Source organism: Mus caroli, unplaced genomic scaffold (genome assembly GCF_978045245.1).
Source record: "Mus caroli unplaced genomic scaffold, Mus_caroli_1 scaffold_2, whole genome shotgun sequence".
Lineage (NCBI taxonomy): Eukaryota > Metazoa > Chordata > Mammalia > Rodentia > Muridae > Mus > Mus caroli.
In genome coordinates, this window is record NW_028227257.1 from 49,414,867 (window position 1) to 49,431,678 (window position 16,812).

The 16,812-nt window shown below is 45.2% G+C and overlaps 1 protein-coding gene across 5 annotated transcripts in view; it reads right to left on the reverse strand.

Moving 5' to 3' along the window:
- Ptpra (protein tyrosine phosphatase receptor type A) overlaps window positions 1-16,812 on the reverse strand; it is a 105,047-nt gene that overhangs the window by 10,694 nt on the left and 77,541 nt on the right. For all 5 annotated transcript variants that reach the window (XM_021184778.3, XM_029471244.2, XM_029471247.2 and 2 more), the window contains 8 exons: window positions 10,944-11,034; window positions 9,955-10,031; window positions 7,973-8,009; window positions 5,688-5,785; window positions 3,594-3,713; window positions 2,702-2,868; window positions 1,916-2,051; window positions 729-878 (listed from right to left, as the gene is read on the reverse strand). In XM_021184778.3, the coding sequence (XP_021040437.1) occupies window positions 729-878; window positions 1,916-2,051; window positions 2,702-2,868; window positions 3,594-3,713; window positions 5,688-5,785; window positions 7,973-8,009; window positions 9,955-10,031; window positions 10,944-11,034 (876 nt within the window). The remainder of the gene's footprint in view (window positions 1-728; window positions 879-1,915; window positions 2,052-2,701; window positions 2,869-3,593; window positions 3,714-5,687; window positions 5,786-7,972; window positions 8,010-9,954; window positions 10,032-10,943; window positions 11,035-16,812) is intronic.

Below are 16,812 nucleotides of genomic sequence, written 5' to 3' on the forward strand. Positions count from 1 at the left end.
CTCACGTCTGAGAGACAGGACTTGTCTTTTTAGACAGGGCCTCTCTACATAGTCCACCCTGTTCTGGAACTTACTCTGCAGACCAGGCTGGCCTCAAATTCTTAGTAATCTGCCTGCCTCTGCCTCCCAAGTGCTGGGATAAAGGTGTGCACCACCACACATGGCTCGATTCCATGTCTTAGAGTTTGAGAGTGCTAGGAGTACTTCTCCATGAGAGTATGACATGGGTTTTATCTGTTTACTCTTGCGGGGCAGAAGGCTTCTGGGGATTGATGCCACAGCCACATGCTATGATTACGTTCTATCACCAAGTTAACCCCCTAGTCACAGGCCTAAGTATTAAGTCACTGTCTAATCGCATCAGTAGTGGTCGGCAACCTAGGGTTCATGGGCCCAATATTGCCTATTACCTGGAAATAACAGCCTAAGCCACTGGTTCCCTTGTCTCTGGGCGCTTCTGTGTTACAACGCCAGTATCGAGCTGTTGGAGTACTGCATGGCCTGCCTTTTACACTGCTGTACGTGAGAATCACTGAGGGGTGCTGAGAGGTGTAAGGAAATACTGTTTCTATTCATTTCCCTTACAGACAGTTCAAGTGACTTTATCACGCAGGACACACTCAACTACCACTGGCCACAGCTCTCACAGAATTAGCATTTTTCCTAGATCCTTTTTTTTTAAGACCATGTGGTCCCTTCTGTTTGGACACTGTCCAGCTTCAACTCACCTTAAACTCCTCCTCTAACCCGTTGTTGCTAGTCCCTGGGATCTTGTTATAAATTTTTTGTAGGTGGGTTTCTAGAGAAGTCACTTCCAGTTCTGTGTCCCCATACAGATAATGCTCTAGAAGGGCCTGGTATATGAAGACGTACTGCATCTGAAATGTGGATCACAGAGGTCTCAGTTACCAACAGCATGGCACCAGATCACTCCCAGGGCTAACTTTACTCAGTGCACTTTCCCTCTGATTTTAGCAGGGATAGACTTGTCATTCATACTGTCCCAATACAGTGATGCAGGACTTGAAATGCATGAGTTCTCCTGGGGGTGGGGTGGTTAGGTTGGGAGACATGGTCCTGGCCTGGCGGATACCAAAGTCTGGAGCCTGCAAGGTCTGCAGGGCAGACCAGCCTGGATCCATCCCGGGTCTGTGATGTGTCCAGAGTCTCACTATTGCTCTTGGACTTGGACTTGGCTGTATCATGACTGTAGGCCCTGGCACGCTTGCATTCAGTACCAACTGTTCCCTTATCCTTAAGGTCCAATGGAAATGACAGCCTCCTTTCTGTTTCCTTCAGCCACGGAGCTACAACCTCTTGTATGTGCTATTTCCTTTTAAAAAGATTTTTATGGGGCTGGTGAGATGGCTCAGTAGTTAAGAGCACCGACTGCTCTTCCAAAGGTCCCGAGTTCAAATCCCAGCAACCACATGGTGGCTCACAACCATCTGTAACAAAATCTGATGCCCTCTTCTGGAGTGTCTGAAGACAGCTACAGTGTACTTACACAAATAAATAAATGAATCTAAAAAAAAGATTTTTATTTATTTTATGTGTATGTATGGATAAATACTATGTGCATATCTAGTTTCTACAGGCTACAAGAGGGTGTTGTGTCTCCTGCAGATAGTTGTTAGCTTCCATTCCATGTGGCTGCTGGGAACTAAACCTGGATATCCTAGAAGAAAAGCTAGTGCTCTTAACCACTGAGCCACCTCTCCAATCCCCATGCCTACTTTCTTTACGTATATGGCAGAAGGAAAGAACTAACATGTAATCTGTCCTTTGACCAAAACATGCGTTTCATGCATGTGTATAAACACTGTATGATGCCCACGCACAATGGAGTCCTTAGAGCAGGCAGGCGTCCTGGCATTAGAAAGCCTTTCCCCTGCCTCACCCACTGATCACTCACGTCTGTCTGTACCATCTGGCAGCGCTGGGCCCGGATCCGGCTCACAAACCCATATACATCCACTTTGCGCTCCGAATGCATCATGTCCAGCATGGCATCGATGACAACAAAGGTGCCAGTGCGCCCTACACCTGCACTGTAGCCAGAGAGGACGGGGTTAGTGCGTTCAGGGGCAGGCAGGGCAGAGTGCACAGCTCAGGGGGCTCCAAGCAGACAAACTGTAATTCCCAATGGGACAGAACACTGAGCTAGTGTCAACAATCCTACTGTGCTAGGAGCTCCTGGTCTCTAGTTATCAGGGCCTGGGTACCCTGATATTTAAGGGTCTCAAGATGTCAAGGGAATCGAGTCAGCCAACTGGCTTCACAGTGTGGTCTCTCCACTCCAGACCGAGGAGGGCTGCCCTCCTAAGAAGAAAGGTACACTAACGCCAATAAATATAATAGCAAGAGCAGATGATTTTATCTCATGCATTGTCAGGGGTATATACTGAAAATAATGGGAGCCAGGGAACAATTTCTATAACTGCAAATGCAGCTTTTGGAGGTAAGACATAGTCTCTGACTCGAGTCTTCCTTCATAGTTATTTTAGAACCAGAGCAAGCTGCCTAACTCCCTGGTCATATTCTCCACCCCAGAATAGAGCTGGAGGTTTCCTTCTGGCTGCTGCCTTGGGTCCCAGCAATGCATTTCTTCTGTGTCAGCCCCACCTCGGTCAGGTCCCTGTGCTGATCCCTTACTCTGGCCAAGGGGGCAGAAAGTGGGCAAGAGTCAGGCCACACTGACCTGCAGTGGACCACGATAGCCCCTGCATACTGAGGGTTACAGGCTTTCACCTTCTTGAGGAACTTGAGCATGCCAATTGGGGTGAAAGGCACCCCAAAGTCTGGCCAGCTGGTGAAATGGAACTGAGTGATGAGGCGCTGTGGTTTCCTGTTGGTCACGTCGCCCACCTGTCAAGTGAGGAGTCAAGTGTTTGTTCTGGTAACAAGGAGGGCAGCAGGAGGGCAGGCACATGTGACAGCGGTCAGGAGCTGTGCAGCTGCTACCATGCTTGGCCTACAAACACAGCCAAACTCTAGAGAACTTTAGTGGCCTGGTCTGAGCCCAAGAACCGTTATGGTAAACAGCAGGGTTGGAGACATATGCAGAGCACAGGATCTCACTATGTACAACAGCTGGTCTCCTAGTCAGAGATCCTCCTGCCTGTGCCTCCCAGTGCTGGGATCAAAGCACAGCTAGCAGGGCTCCGGATTCTTGGTAAATCCTCTTTCCATAGCACCCTGGACCCCAACTCCAGTTCAGACCTCCACGGTCACTCTGGAAGGCTTATAATAGTCCCGGCATATCTTTGGTATTAGAAATCTTTAGCAAGGTGAACCCAGCATCCAGAAGACTGCCCCACTTCCTGAAACCCTCTTCACACGGCCTTGGCACATTCAAGGCAAGAGAACTTTGCCTGAACAGGTCCCTTTCCTCCCAGCCATAAAAACACTGCTCATTTAGCTTTAACAGCGGAGTTCCTGGAGGTCAGGTTCCTGGTTGCAGAACCCACACAGATGGTGTATTCTGTGATTTCTGACATCCTGAGTAAGAAGGGGACAACCCAGACCTTCCCACCCTCTTAATGGTTGGCAGACACTACACAAATGTCTGGATAGGAGGCAGAAGACTGTACCTGCTGGATGCAGAATTTCCGTACTGTGTAGTCCACCAGAACAGTCACATCCTCGACAGACACACGGACATTCCCGTAGGTCCAGCAGCCTTGGTCTGGCCAGTATTGGGCGCATTTACACTACAATGAAAACAGACACGTCTCTCACTCAAGACTGCAGATGTAAATAAAGGGACTGAGAGAAAAAACCCACAAAGCCTTCTCTCCTCTGTCACTCTGTCAGCTAAAGGGTTAGTTACTGTAACTTATTTTCTCTTCAGCTGCACCCAGCCTTACTCACAGACCTCTCCATCTTTTCCACTCCTACCCCTCAGCTCAAGGCAAACAGGAAACTGTTTTACCACAAAACCTGCACCACCCAATCTCCCAGGTCAGGCTTTAGACACAAGCCTGTGTGAAGGAGGGACTGGCCATATGCTGTGACAGAGCTACTACAGTGTACCCATACAAACTATTGGCTTGTTGTCTACCCCAGGTCTTCCTGCCGACTCAGCAGCTTCCAAGCGCTGACAGTCTGCTTGGTCTGCTTAGAGCATACTATCACAGAACCTGGTCCCAAACTACCCTTCTAAGCACTCAACAGTCCACAAAGGATCGAGGTGACAGAGGGCCCTCCTTGACAAAGTCATAAATGAGGATTCATCTCTGTGGGCTGATCTATGACTCAGTGTGGTGGTTTGAATGAGAATGGCCGCCATAGGCTCATAGATTTGAATGCTTAGTCATCAGGGAGTGGAATGACTCGAGAAGGATGAGGAGGTGTGGCCTTTCTCTCTTCCTACTACCCGCAGGTCCAGACGTAGAACTCTGTTGTTCTCAAGCAGCAAGCCTGCCTTCATGCTGCCATCTCCTCATCAAATGATAATGGGCTAAATCTTAGAAACTGTAAGCAAGCTCCAATAAAAGTGCTATCTTTTCTAAGAGTTACCTTGGTCATGGTGTTTCTTCACAGCAACAGAACAGTGACTAAGGCACCCACGTTTGGCACTGGCTACGGCCCAGCTACAGAGCTGGTCAGGCCAGGAAGTAAAAAGGAGCTGTTAGAAGCTGCCCCCAGGACCCTGTCCTCTCTCAGGCAGCAGGGTAGAGTTGGCCCTGGAAGCAGTGGTTACTGGTGAGCCTGCCCCATGGACATGTGAGCAGGAGAGCCACTGGGCTGACCAGCTCAGACACCTCTGAAGCCCAGATCTAGGGCTTTGAATTGGCTCATACCAACAACTACTCCATCGACGAACTGCTGGGAGTTCATGAACGGGCTGGTACTACAGATCAAAAACTATAGGCTCTTCATGACATAGGGCAACAACGGGATACCCAAGAGGAGTCCCAGTATCTATCAACAGAGTAGCAGAAACCAGAGGCCTTTAACAGACCAGCAAGTCATTGCAATGAACAAATAAGCAAATAATATGGACTTAAGGGTGGACTGTGGGATACACTGTGACATACTAGAGATTTTTTTCTGTGTTGGGGGGGAGGTAACAAGGGTGGAGGGTGCATATGAAGGGAGGGAGAGATGAGTAACATTCAGGTGCATGATGTGAAATTCACACACACACACACACACACACACACACACACACACACACACAGCAGCAGCAGCAGCAGCAGCCGCCAACAGACTTGGTGTGGCTTCAGCTTCACTGCCCTCCTGCTGGCCACACCTATATTAGGGGCTCTGCTAATTTTATTCGTTTCTATGGTTCCCTCTATCAGCTTGAGGGTATACCAAAAGCTTTAGAAGGTGCTGCAGGAAACGAAAGGAATAAGAGACCAGAGAAGCTGAGGGGAAAAGCCTCTTGCCTTTTCTAGTTAATGGCCCACTTCTCCCTTCTTGGTTACTTTGGAATGAGAATGAGCTATTTTAATTCCAGACATGACAACATGCCATGGACACCTCTAGCCCCTGTCCTGATACTCACCGAAGTTTCCAGGCTACAGGAAGAGACACATTAGCCTGCCTGGACAATCTACTAGTACAGTAACAGAAGAAAGAAGGCAGCTAGGCTCCAGCTCAGAGCTCCAGCAGAGCAGACCCTCCATCTACCAGATATGCCAGATATATTGGGGCTTGCTTCTAAGTTTCCGGCTTACCTCCTTTCTCTCCTTCAGGTTGGTCACCATGACAATAGTAGCTGTGTTTTGTTCCCATATCATTCTCCAGAAGTCATTTACTGTTTCTTCTTTTGGTCCTAAAGCAGCCGAAGTGAGGATTGGAAAGGGGAGATAACTCTAGGATCTGAGACTACTCAGTCTGATTTTTGGAATTTTGTGCCTACATATCTTCAGGAGGATATCCACCTTATTACCCATTCATCCACCTGACAAGTGAATGTTTCCCACGTATTGACCACGTGTGTACTAGACACTTCATTAGGATTGTGGGCAGGGGGCTTCCAAGTAGGAAAGAACACAGTGGTTTTCTAAGGGTAGACTAGAAGTCATGGCTGGTTACTGAATACAGTCCAGACAATAAGCCAAGGGCTGACTCCTCTGTCCTATTACACTCTGCCGTGAATGCCATCAACCCCAGAAAGGTTGAGGGACCTGTTCAGGCTGGAATTCAAATTTACTTTCCATACAGCCCTTCTCAGGAAGTCATAAGAAGTTCCTGAACAAAGGCAGGCTCTGTACAATAAGAGGGAGGTGGGGATTTTACAGTGGAGAGGCTAGTGGAATTCCAGGCTATGGTAAATAGAAGTCTTTGCAATCAAACTCTGACAGGGCTTAGGGGCACTGGATCTGCTATCGAACTAACGTTTTAGGAAAGCCCCCAAATGTACTTAAAACAATGAAGCCTTAGGAGGCAGCAACATAGATCAGTGGGTAAAGGCACTTGCAGCCCAACCTGATGAGCTGAGCTTAGTCTTTGGGACCCACATGTATTCCACAGCATATGTGTGCCAGTGATAGCCCCCTTCCAATAAATAAATAAATTCTTCAGCTTGTTAGCATGGTGGCACATGCTCTTAATACCAGCATTTGGGAGACAGAGTCAGAGAAATCTCTTTGAGTTGGAGGTTATCCTGGTTTATATTGGAAGTCTTAGTATCAAACCAACCAACTAACCAACCAACCAAATATCCAGCTCAGCTGAATGTGGTGACATGTGTCTTAATTCCTAGTTCATGAGAGGCAGGGGATTGATCCTGTGCTGGTCTACACAGTGAGGCCCTACCTCAAAAAAAAAAAAAAAAAAAAGACTTAAATCTCATTTATTGAAGGTGTTGAAAGGAGACACACTATTAGAAAAGAGTTTAAGGGGAAACCAGTAGCATTTTCTATAAAAAACTAGATGACTAGAAAAACAAGATAATGATTAATCTTGGAAAAGAAGGAAAAACTGCAAAAGCGTGACATATTATTGATTGGTTTTCTCCATAAGGGACTTTGTAAAATGGACCTTTCGATACTAAGTCATCAAGATGAATGTCATTAGTTGCAAACCTGTAAGATGTATTATCTTCCTCCCGCCCTTCCTTCCTTCCTTCTTTCCTTCCTTCCTTCCTTCTTTCCCTTTTTCTTTTCTTTTTTTTTCTTTTTTTTTTTTTTTAAAGACAGGGTTTCTCTGTGTAGCCCTGGCTGTCCTGGAACTCACTCTGTAGACCAGGCTGGCCTCGAACTCAGAAATCCACCTGCCTCTGCCTTCCAAGTGCTGGGATTAAAGGCGTGCACCACCACTGCCCGGCTATTCCCTTCTTTCTTGTGTGAGAGTATGTATGCAACATGTTCATGTGCGTTTGTGTGTATTTGCATATTACGGTAGAGGTGCACTGTCTAGCAATGGGGGTAAGAAGTCGAATGTTAGGGTTTCCTCAATCACTCTCTTCCTTATTTTTTTGAAGACACTCTTTCACTGACTTAGAGCTTGATAACTAGATAGACTGTCTAGTCAGTGAGTCCCTAGGATCTTTCCGTCTCTGCCTCTCCTACAGTGGAATCAAGTATGTGTCGCCATGATGCCTTTTAATGAGGTTGCTAGGAATCTAAACTCAGGTTTTCATGTTTGTGTAGCAACCACTTTACCACCTGAGCCATTTCACTAGCCCTCTGTGTATCTGTTAGATGATAGCAACTGGAGAAAAGTTACTGTATTTTCTTTTTCTTGTTTTTTAAAATTTATTTACTGTTATAAATAAATATACTATTGCTGTCTTTGAACATACCAGAAAACAGCGTCAGATTTCATTACGGGTGGTTGTGAGCCACCATGTGGTTGCTGGAATTTGAACTCAGGACTTTCGGAAGAGCAGTCAGTGCTCTTACCCACTGCACCACCTCACCAGCCCAAGTTACTATATTTTCATTACTTCATTTAGTATTTGGCCAAAGTTAGTATGGGCTCATGGTTTAGCCCAAGAATAAAAAGTTGTCATTACCTTGTGCAGCGATGAATTTGTTCTTTTCCTGGTAGCCCTGAGTGGAAAGGGATGAGAAAGAAAGTGAAAAGCAGAAGTTGGCAGAATGACTCTCCAGTCGGCCTCTCAGTTCACAAAGCTTCCCCTGTGAACGGTCTAGGCAAATCACAAGAATTTCCATTACAGAAAGCCCAGGAGAGTTGGAGAGGAGAGTCAGAGATGGTGAAGCTCAGATGGTGTGGGTAGCCTTCTCAAGAGGAATTACCAGGAATACTCGGAGAGTTTGCAGAGACCGACCCCTGGTCTATGTGTTTCTGATGCTTTTCTAGTAGCCAACAATGTGGGTTTTAGTGTTCATGGGGTCAGGCCTTCCAAGACAGAGCATAAAAGGTGGTTCCAGGGTGGAGCTGGGCTGGAATTGGGAAGGACAAAGCATCTCTTCTGAAGGATGTTTCTCAGGTGTGAACAAGCCCTTCAGAAACAGCCAGGTTTGACAGTGAGCATCTCCATTAGTCAGTGGGAGACAAGAAACAAAAGAGACAGGGGGTGCCATTCAAAGAGATAAGGAGCCTCTGTGAGACTCAGATCAGACAGGATCTTTCTTCTCTCCCTGTGCAGATAGATGGCAGCAAGGTGGGCAAGGGAAAGCAGTCTTGCTGGGACACCAGGCCACACCAAGGTAGGACAGACCTAAACCTGAGAAGTCATTCCCTGTTCTAGTTTAAACAAAGGCAAGATAGAATTGTTTCACGGCAGAGAGGAAAGCATGTCAGCAATTAATAGCAGGCTTCTGACAACATTCTTTTGAGAACAGGAATTTAGTTTCCAGAATTTTTTTTTTTTGTTTTTTCGCAGAAATGTTTTAAATCATTACAATGTGAAAATTGAGACAGTTGTAATTCAGGATACTCAATTCTGCCCCAGTTTTAAACGTCTAATTAAGATGAATGGGCTCTTAAACACATTAAGTACCCTACACTCCTGGCTTCATGAAAAGTCACCGTCGAAGTCTCAATGGAACACAAATAAAACTTAAAAAAAAAAATCAACACAAACACACAGATGTGGAAGGCGGCCCCAGAGTGCTTCCTATATGGAGTGGGTCAGTTACCTTCGTGCAAGAGCACCCACCTAATGATTAAAGCAGAACAGAGGAAAAACTACTAAGGGACCGATGAAATGTGGCTACTTAGCTGCCTCCTTGTCTCTGCTTTCTGAAACCTGAGCCCCAGCTGGCTGTGTGGGTGGAATTCACATTCCTGCAGGTAGACACACTTTGAAAGACTTGCTATGCCCTCAGGCACCTAACGGTGGTAAGGAGCTGGCTCCTGTCAGTCTAGACCAGAGTCTCAAGTCAATGTGTCAACTGTCTGTGCTTCAAGTCCTATGATCCTTAGCAGGTGAGGTAGCCTTTGTGCTGCCTAGAATGTAGACGTCTGCAGCTGTCTGCACCACTCCAGGGTACCTGGGACTGCTTTCCTTCCCTCAGGCCTTGATTCACAGGGGATGCACTGACCAGACTTACTTGGTAGCAAGCAGTTTTTCTTATCTTGGTCTCTCTTATTTTTACTACTGAGGGTAAGGCCTGCTTTTGTTTGTAGCATTTGAAATGCTCAAAAAAGGGTTTACAGAAATATGCATCTATATTCAGATTTCTGTACTGGAAATTATAGTGAATAATGAAAAAATAAACAAAAATATAATTTTAAATTAGCTACTTGATCTTGCAAACTGTATATGCCCCAGTACAAGGGAACACCAGGGCCAAGAAGTGGGAGTGGGTGGGTAGGGGAGGATATAGGGGAATTTCAGGAGGGAGAACATTTGAAATGTAAATGAAGAAAATATCTAATAAAAATTTGTTAAAAAAAAAAAAAGGAATTAGCCACTTAAAAAATTGGATTTGTTGGGTGGCAATCTCTCAAAACATAGCTAGGAAGGAATCACTAGATGGCAGCTAATAGCGTCTTACAGGATGAACACGAAGAGTGCAGGCCCCTTACATTAATGAATGAAGCGTTGATGTAATCAGAATCTGGGACCCCTTCAACAGGTGTCAGGTGCACTCTAGAGTGGTCATCTGGAAAAAAAAACAAACAAGAAATTAACACTTCACTAGATCCAATCTTGTTTCTTACTGTTCCTGAAGCAGATTAGCTCAGATACCTTATGTCTCTGTGACTGAGACATGGTATTCCAATATTTTTTGTTTTTTATATAGTCTTACTTTGTAGCCCAGGCTGACTTGACTTCACAACAATCCTCCTGCTTGAACTTCCCATGTGCTAGGTTCATAGAACCTACACCTACACCTAGCCTTTAGATTGTAGAAAACATTTTCTTTTATATTTATTTTGTATGCATTTTCCTGCCTGTGCCTGTGGAGCTCAGCAGACAACTTCCCTTACCTGACCCTGACACCAACCACCTCTGGCAATGGGCTGTAACAGATCAATATCCCTATGCTGGTCCCTGGCTGTTCTGATTCACATGCCTGATCCTGTCACTACCTGCTCCTCTTAACACTGACAAGGCTTCTCCCTGCTTTAAGTGTTTTCTCTGACCTGAGAGACAGCCTCTGAAGTTTGATTTTCCAATAAACCTTCTTTCTAGCAATGGAATGGTTTTGTTCAGTGCTTTCACTGCATCCTTGCTCACAGCTAAAGAGAGAACTTTGTATGACAGTTTGAGTAAGCAGTGTGTGTATCAAACAAACAAACAAACAAACAAACAAACCAACCACATAACCTACTTTCTGCCTGGCTCCAGGAAGTTGTCCTTCCTGGTCTCTAGAAACAGCAATGCAAACTGTGTTCCACTGTCCTGCCTGACTGTGTGTTGCCTGGGGGCTTGGGAGTACACATGCTTTCAGCCCTGAGGGCCAAGCACACTCTTCTTACTGCCCTCCTGTTACAAACTCTTTCCATCCTCAAAGCCTCTATCTAGAGGTGTAGCTTCAGATTGCGCTCCAAGAATCCCTACAAACACTCACAGGGCAGGATGTTTACATAGCGGTTTTTTTCCTTGTTTTCTTCCTTGGAAGCAGCCTCACAGGTGGCCTGGATAGGACAAGCAGGGAGAGCCTGAAAGGTTAAGAGAAATGAAAGGAATTATTAAGAGGGAGAGACACCAAGCAGGCATTCTGCTTGACCACCCCCGACTGTTGGTAAGTCCTATGTGAGGGACAGGAGGGGACACAGACCCAGGTGAATATTACCAGCCTAACACTGAAAATTCACCTTTCTCCTACATCGCTTCAAGCCCTAAGGATTCATTCAATACCAAGAATCCACAGGGGGAGGATGCCTACTTTTCATATGATCATTCGTTAGTTAAAGGACTATTACAATGTGTGACCAAAATGGACTACACCTGTAAACAGGGAGTGGGAATTATAAAGGGAAAAATTGGGTCACTTGTTTATGTATGTATGTATGTATGTATGTATGCATGCATGTATGTATGTGTTTTAACCATCATGCAAAGACAAGATGAAACTCAAGTGTGAACTACTCTGAATGACTGGTTAGCCAGAGCCTCTTTAGGGGTCTTTCAGAGACGAGGCACCCAGCCTCTAGCACTGTATGACAAGGATGGGTGGACAGCACCCTCACAGGGGTGTGGTGGGTGGGAAGCAGTAGAGAGGGATGAAGTGACAGAGAATGGTTATCAATCCTAGAGCAACTATAGCATAGCTGGCATAGGAAGAATGTAGGTAAATAAAGTGTCTTGATATGAGAGCTTGTAAATCAGTTAACTTTCTCAACTCCATTATCTCAGCTTCAATGTGAGAAGTGAATGCTACAATGTCATATGTGGTACACAGCAGTATTCAGGAAATCATTAGGCGACATTAAACTAGTAATACAAATAAAAAACACACACACTCGTCATGAAAAGCAGGATGCTATTAAAAAACTATCAGAAAGAACAAAATGTAGATGAATAGTAGATGCCCATGTGGAAGGATGGGGCAGGAGGTACGTACTGTTTCTGTGAAGAGCCAGAGGCAGCTGAAGGCTCCCCTGTTCAGAGACTGAGAAGTCAGTAAGTGTCATACGAAACAGGGTGGTGGGGATGGCAGGAGGAAGAGAGATGGCAGGAAGCAGGAAGAGTCTGACAAGGTAAGACTACTCATTTTCTTGGAGATACTGAAGACAGGGGTTTAGATCCTAAATATAGGAGTAAACTCATTGAGGGCCCAAGAATGAAACTAGTTTACATGGTAAAGAATACCTCTGGTTGCTTTGTGAAAAGTAAGACTGAAGAGAGACAACAATCAAAGCATAGGATAGATGCAGCTAAGATGATGTGGTCTGAGTAAGAATGGCCTCCACAGGTTCACATATGTGAATGCTTAGTTGTCAAGAAGTGGCTTTATTTAAAAGGGATTAGGAGGTGTAACCTTGCTGGACAAAGTGGCTCTGGGGGGTGGGCTCTGAGGTTTCAGAAGCTCTCTCTCTCTCTCTCTCGCGCTCTCTCTCTCTCTCTCTCTCTCGCGCTCTCTCTCTCTCTCTCTCTCAGGCTATGGATCAGGAGGGTCTCTGCTCTAGCGCATGCCTATGTGCCACCATGATAATAGACTAAACCTCTGAAAACTGTAAGCAAGCCCCCAATCAAGTGGTTTCTTTCGTAATAGTTGCCTTGGCCATGCTGTCTCTTCACAGCCACAGAACTGTGACTTGAGACAGATGACAGTACGAGCAAGTGGATGCACCTGAGCTATTATCCTGGAGCTATGTTTGGAGATGGACGGAAGTGAAGGAGAGCCCCCAGGTTTCCGAATCTGGAAATAAGAATGATTAAAAGAAGGAAATACCAGCTTTGGGGAAGTTGATTTTGTCAGATGAAAGGTGCTTTAAGCGAGGGAATAAGGCTCCTTCCTGGGCCTGGCATGACCAGGTATAAATGATACTGTAAATCTAAACCTAAGGCAATCAGTCTCACAGTCATCACTCCTTCCTGACTCAAGAGATTTCAGTTTAAACCCTGGGGATCCTGCAATGTTACTTCACCAAGACAACCAATCTGAGACCCTGCTGTCGGCACACGAGGATAGGAAAGTCTCCTGCTTTTCTTTTCTTTGTGCCAACTCTTGCGTACAGAACTGAGAACACCGCTAACCCTGGAATCCCCTAGTCCACTGACACTGCATCGTCTTTGGTCTAAGCTGGGTTTCCATGCTGGCACAGGGCAGGTGAAATTCCTAAGAGTCCTACAATTTCTTTTTTTAAATGATGTCGAGCAGAGAAAGGTAGAATGAGACTACTGAACTAGCCACTGCTGGCCTTGACCTTGTTATGGAACTGAAAATGACCTTGACTTTATGGCCCTCCTGCCTCCACTTCCAGAACGCTGAGATTAAAGGAATGTGTCACCATGCTCCATTTTATGTGGGGTCAGGGATGGAACCCAGGGCTCTGTATGCAAAGCAAGCTGTCCCAACTGGGTATAGGCCTAGCCCCACAGAACACAACTTTAACAGAGAAGGGTAAGGAAGGAGAGACTGCTGCCTCACAGTACTATCGGGAAGGGACAGGAGAAAAGACAGAGCTTGTTCTGCCTATGTCAGGACAACAGAGCAGGCCTTACCCTACTTTCATTTCTGCTCTGAGAAACAGCTTGCCTAACTCCTGGTAGAAGCTGTAGAACTGAGTGCCTGGATGACATTAACTTCTCTAGAAAACACGAGGTAGCATCAAAGACCATTTCATTTCTTAGTCAAACTTTAACTGAGCCACGGTAATGTGCTTCAACATTTTTTTTTTTTTTAAAAAGGTACACCTGCCATCCACTTTAACTTACAAGTTCATTCTGGATTCTTTTTCTCCTTCTGGTCCCCTCTGTCCTTTCACAGGTAACCTTGGAGCTCATCGCTGTCTTGTTATGCTGTGTATCTCATCTACTGCATCCTTATTACTGCTCAGTGGATCTTGTGATGGAAATGGAAGCATATCAAGTGCTAATGTGCTCTTCTTTTGGATCAACATTATGCTCATGTGCTGCATAGTTTTGTATCAACTTGACTTATGTCATCTAAGAGGAGGGAATCTCAAGTGAGAAAATGCCTCAGGAGTGGGCTGTGGGCAAGCCTGTATGGCATTTTCTTAATTAGTGATTGATGGGGAAGAGCCCAGCCCATTGTGGGTGGTGCCATCCCTGGGCAGGTGGTTCTGGGTTCTATAAGAAAGCAGGCTGAGCAAGCCATGAGGAACAGGCCATTAAGCAGTATCCCTCCATGGCCTCTGCATCAGCGCCTGCCTTCAAGTTCCTGTTCCTTCAATGATGGACTGTCAACGGGAAGAGTAAACTGAAATAAACTTTTTCCTCACCAAGTTGTTTTTTTTTTTTTTTTGGTTTTTCGAGACAGGGTTTCTCTGTGTAGCCCTGGCTGTCCTGGAACTCACTTTGTAGACCAGGCTGGCCTCGAACTCAGAAATCCGCCTGCCTCTGCCTCCCAAGTGCTGGGATTAAAGGCGTGCGCCACCACGCCCGGCTTCACCAAGTTGTTTTGATCACAGTGTTTTATCTCAGCAATAGAAACCCTAAGACATGTTCTGAAATTGTTCAAACTGTTGTTTGTAACTGGCATTTGTTCTTTTTAACAAATGAGAGGTACAGTTTTGGTCTGGTCTTTTTAAACAACATTTACTTGAGTTTTATTTACATACAGGTATATCTGTGTAAGTGTGCGGTGCTTGTGTGTCCCCAAAGAAGCCAGAAGATGGCACCGGGACCCAGGCAGCTGGAGTTAGAGGCGGCTGTGAGCTTCTGACTTAAGTGCTAGGAAAGGAACTCGGATTCTCTGCAAGAGCAGGCAATGCTATTAAATGCTGAACCATTTCTCCAGCCCACATTTGATCTCTTAACTGCTGAGTCACAGGCTCGAAACTGACTTTCAGTGTAACTGTGACTGTTTACACTACCACTGTGACAGAATAGGTTCCACTGGAACCTTCATCCACACTTGCTACTGTCATGCTTTAAGTATATTAAATATATAAAATATACTGACATTTCTATGTTACCAATAGGGTCATCATCTTTCCAGCTTACCGGTTGTTATTTCTGTATATATTCTGGATACTAACTGATCATCACAGTTACCTGTGCTCCTTCATTTTCTTTTATGGTCTCTACTTATCAACAACATTTTTGTGTTGCATGCAGTCAAATTCATCAATCTTTCACTTGACCAACATTTTCAGGTATAAGAAATTAATCTGGACCCCTGAGATCTCCCAAACACTGGACCACCAAACAGTCAGCATACACCACCTGATATGAGGCCCCCAACGGCCCCCAACACACATACAGTAGAGGACTTCCAGGTCTGTGTTCATTCAGAGATGATGCACCTAACCCTCAAGAGACTGGAGGCCCCAGGGAGTTTAGAGGTCAGGTGGGGACATCTATGTGGAGTCAGGTGTGGGATGTAGAGCTGTCGGAGGGTGGGTGGGGTGGGAAATGGAATATGGAGTGTAAAATATAAATTAATAATAAAATAAAAATTGAAAAAAAAAAAAGAAATCCTTTCCTGCTGGGCGGTGGTGGCACACGGCTTTGTCCGAATCCTTGGGATCTCAGTTCTAAGCCAGCCAGGTCTACAAAGGGCTACACAAGAGAAACCCTGCTGGGGGTGGGGGTGGGGACAAGAAATCCTTTCCTGTGGTGATGTCACAGGTGTGTTTTTCTATATTATTTTCATGGTTTACAATCTTGACCTTTAAACTTCAGTATGTGTGTCAAATGGAACCAGTACTTCCGTTTTATACGAGACAGATGGCGCACTTCACTTACTCTCATAGGCCTGCCCAGTGTTCTAGTACTATATATTGTAAAGGTCATTCCTTTCCCAAAAGGGAACAGCATTTCTATGATAAATCTGTTTCCATTTACACAGGGGTCTTTCTGCCCTTGGTATTTTGCTGCACTAGTCTGTCTGTCTGCCCCATTGACAACATCAAACTGGTGTAATAAGGACTCATCGTGTCTGCTAAGGCAGTTCTCCTCACCTTGTTCTTCTTCTTCGGGATTGTCTTGGCTAGTCTTGACTCTTTTCTCCTCCATAAAAATTTTAGAATCAGCTTGTCAAGTTCCACAAAAAACCCTGTTGGGATTTTTATTGGAATTGCATTGAATCTGGGTGTCAGTCTGAGGACAGCGGGCATCTTCCCACATGCTGAACTTCTAACCAGACATTTTATTTCTTCACTAGTTTATGCTGTTTCCCTTTAATGTATGCAAACATTTTTTATAATTTTCTCTAAAGATTTTGCAGATATTTTGTTAAATCTATTCTTAAGTACTTTAGAGCTTGGATACTAAAATAAGAGATATATTTTAAAAGTACTTTTTATGGCCTACATACAAAAATTAGTTTTTATGCTGCTTTTCTATCTGATAATTTATCTCCTGAGACTGCACTTTTCTGAAGAAATATTTGTAGAAGTCACTTATTTTATCTCTGACTTTACAGTCCTTTCTTGCCAGGGATCAGCAGAATTTGCTAGATCTCAGGTCCCTGCTACTGCTGAGTCTCCTTCTCGCAGTCTCGCCTCACAGCCACCAGCAGTTCTATGTAAAAGAACACAACAACCAGACACACTGAACAATGTAAACCAGATCAGCTGGTGCCTCTCCTATGTCTCTTCCAGAGTGCAGCCGTGGTGAATACTCAAAGCCCTTGTCACAATTCTTGCTAATTTCCATGGGGTCTTAGCTCATCGAGGTGCCTCAAATGTCTGTCCAGTTCCATTACGTGCCACACGTGTCTTCTCTACTAGCATTCTAAAAATTAACCTGCCACTAAAAGTAGGGGACCCCAGAGGAAGGCCACACACAGGACCTGATAATCTCAT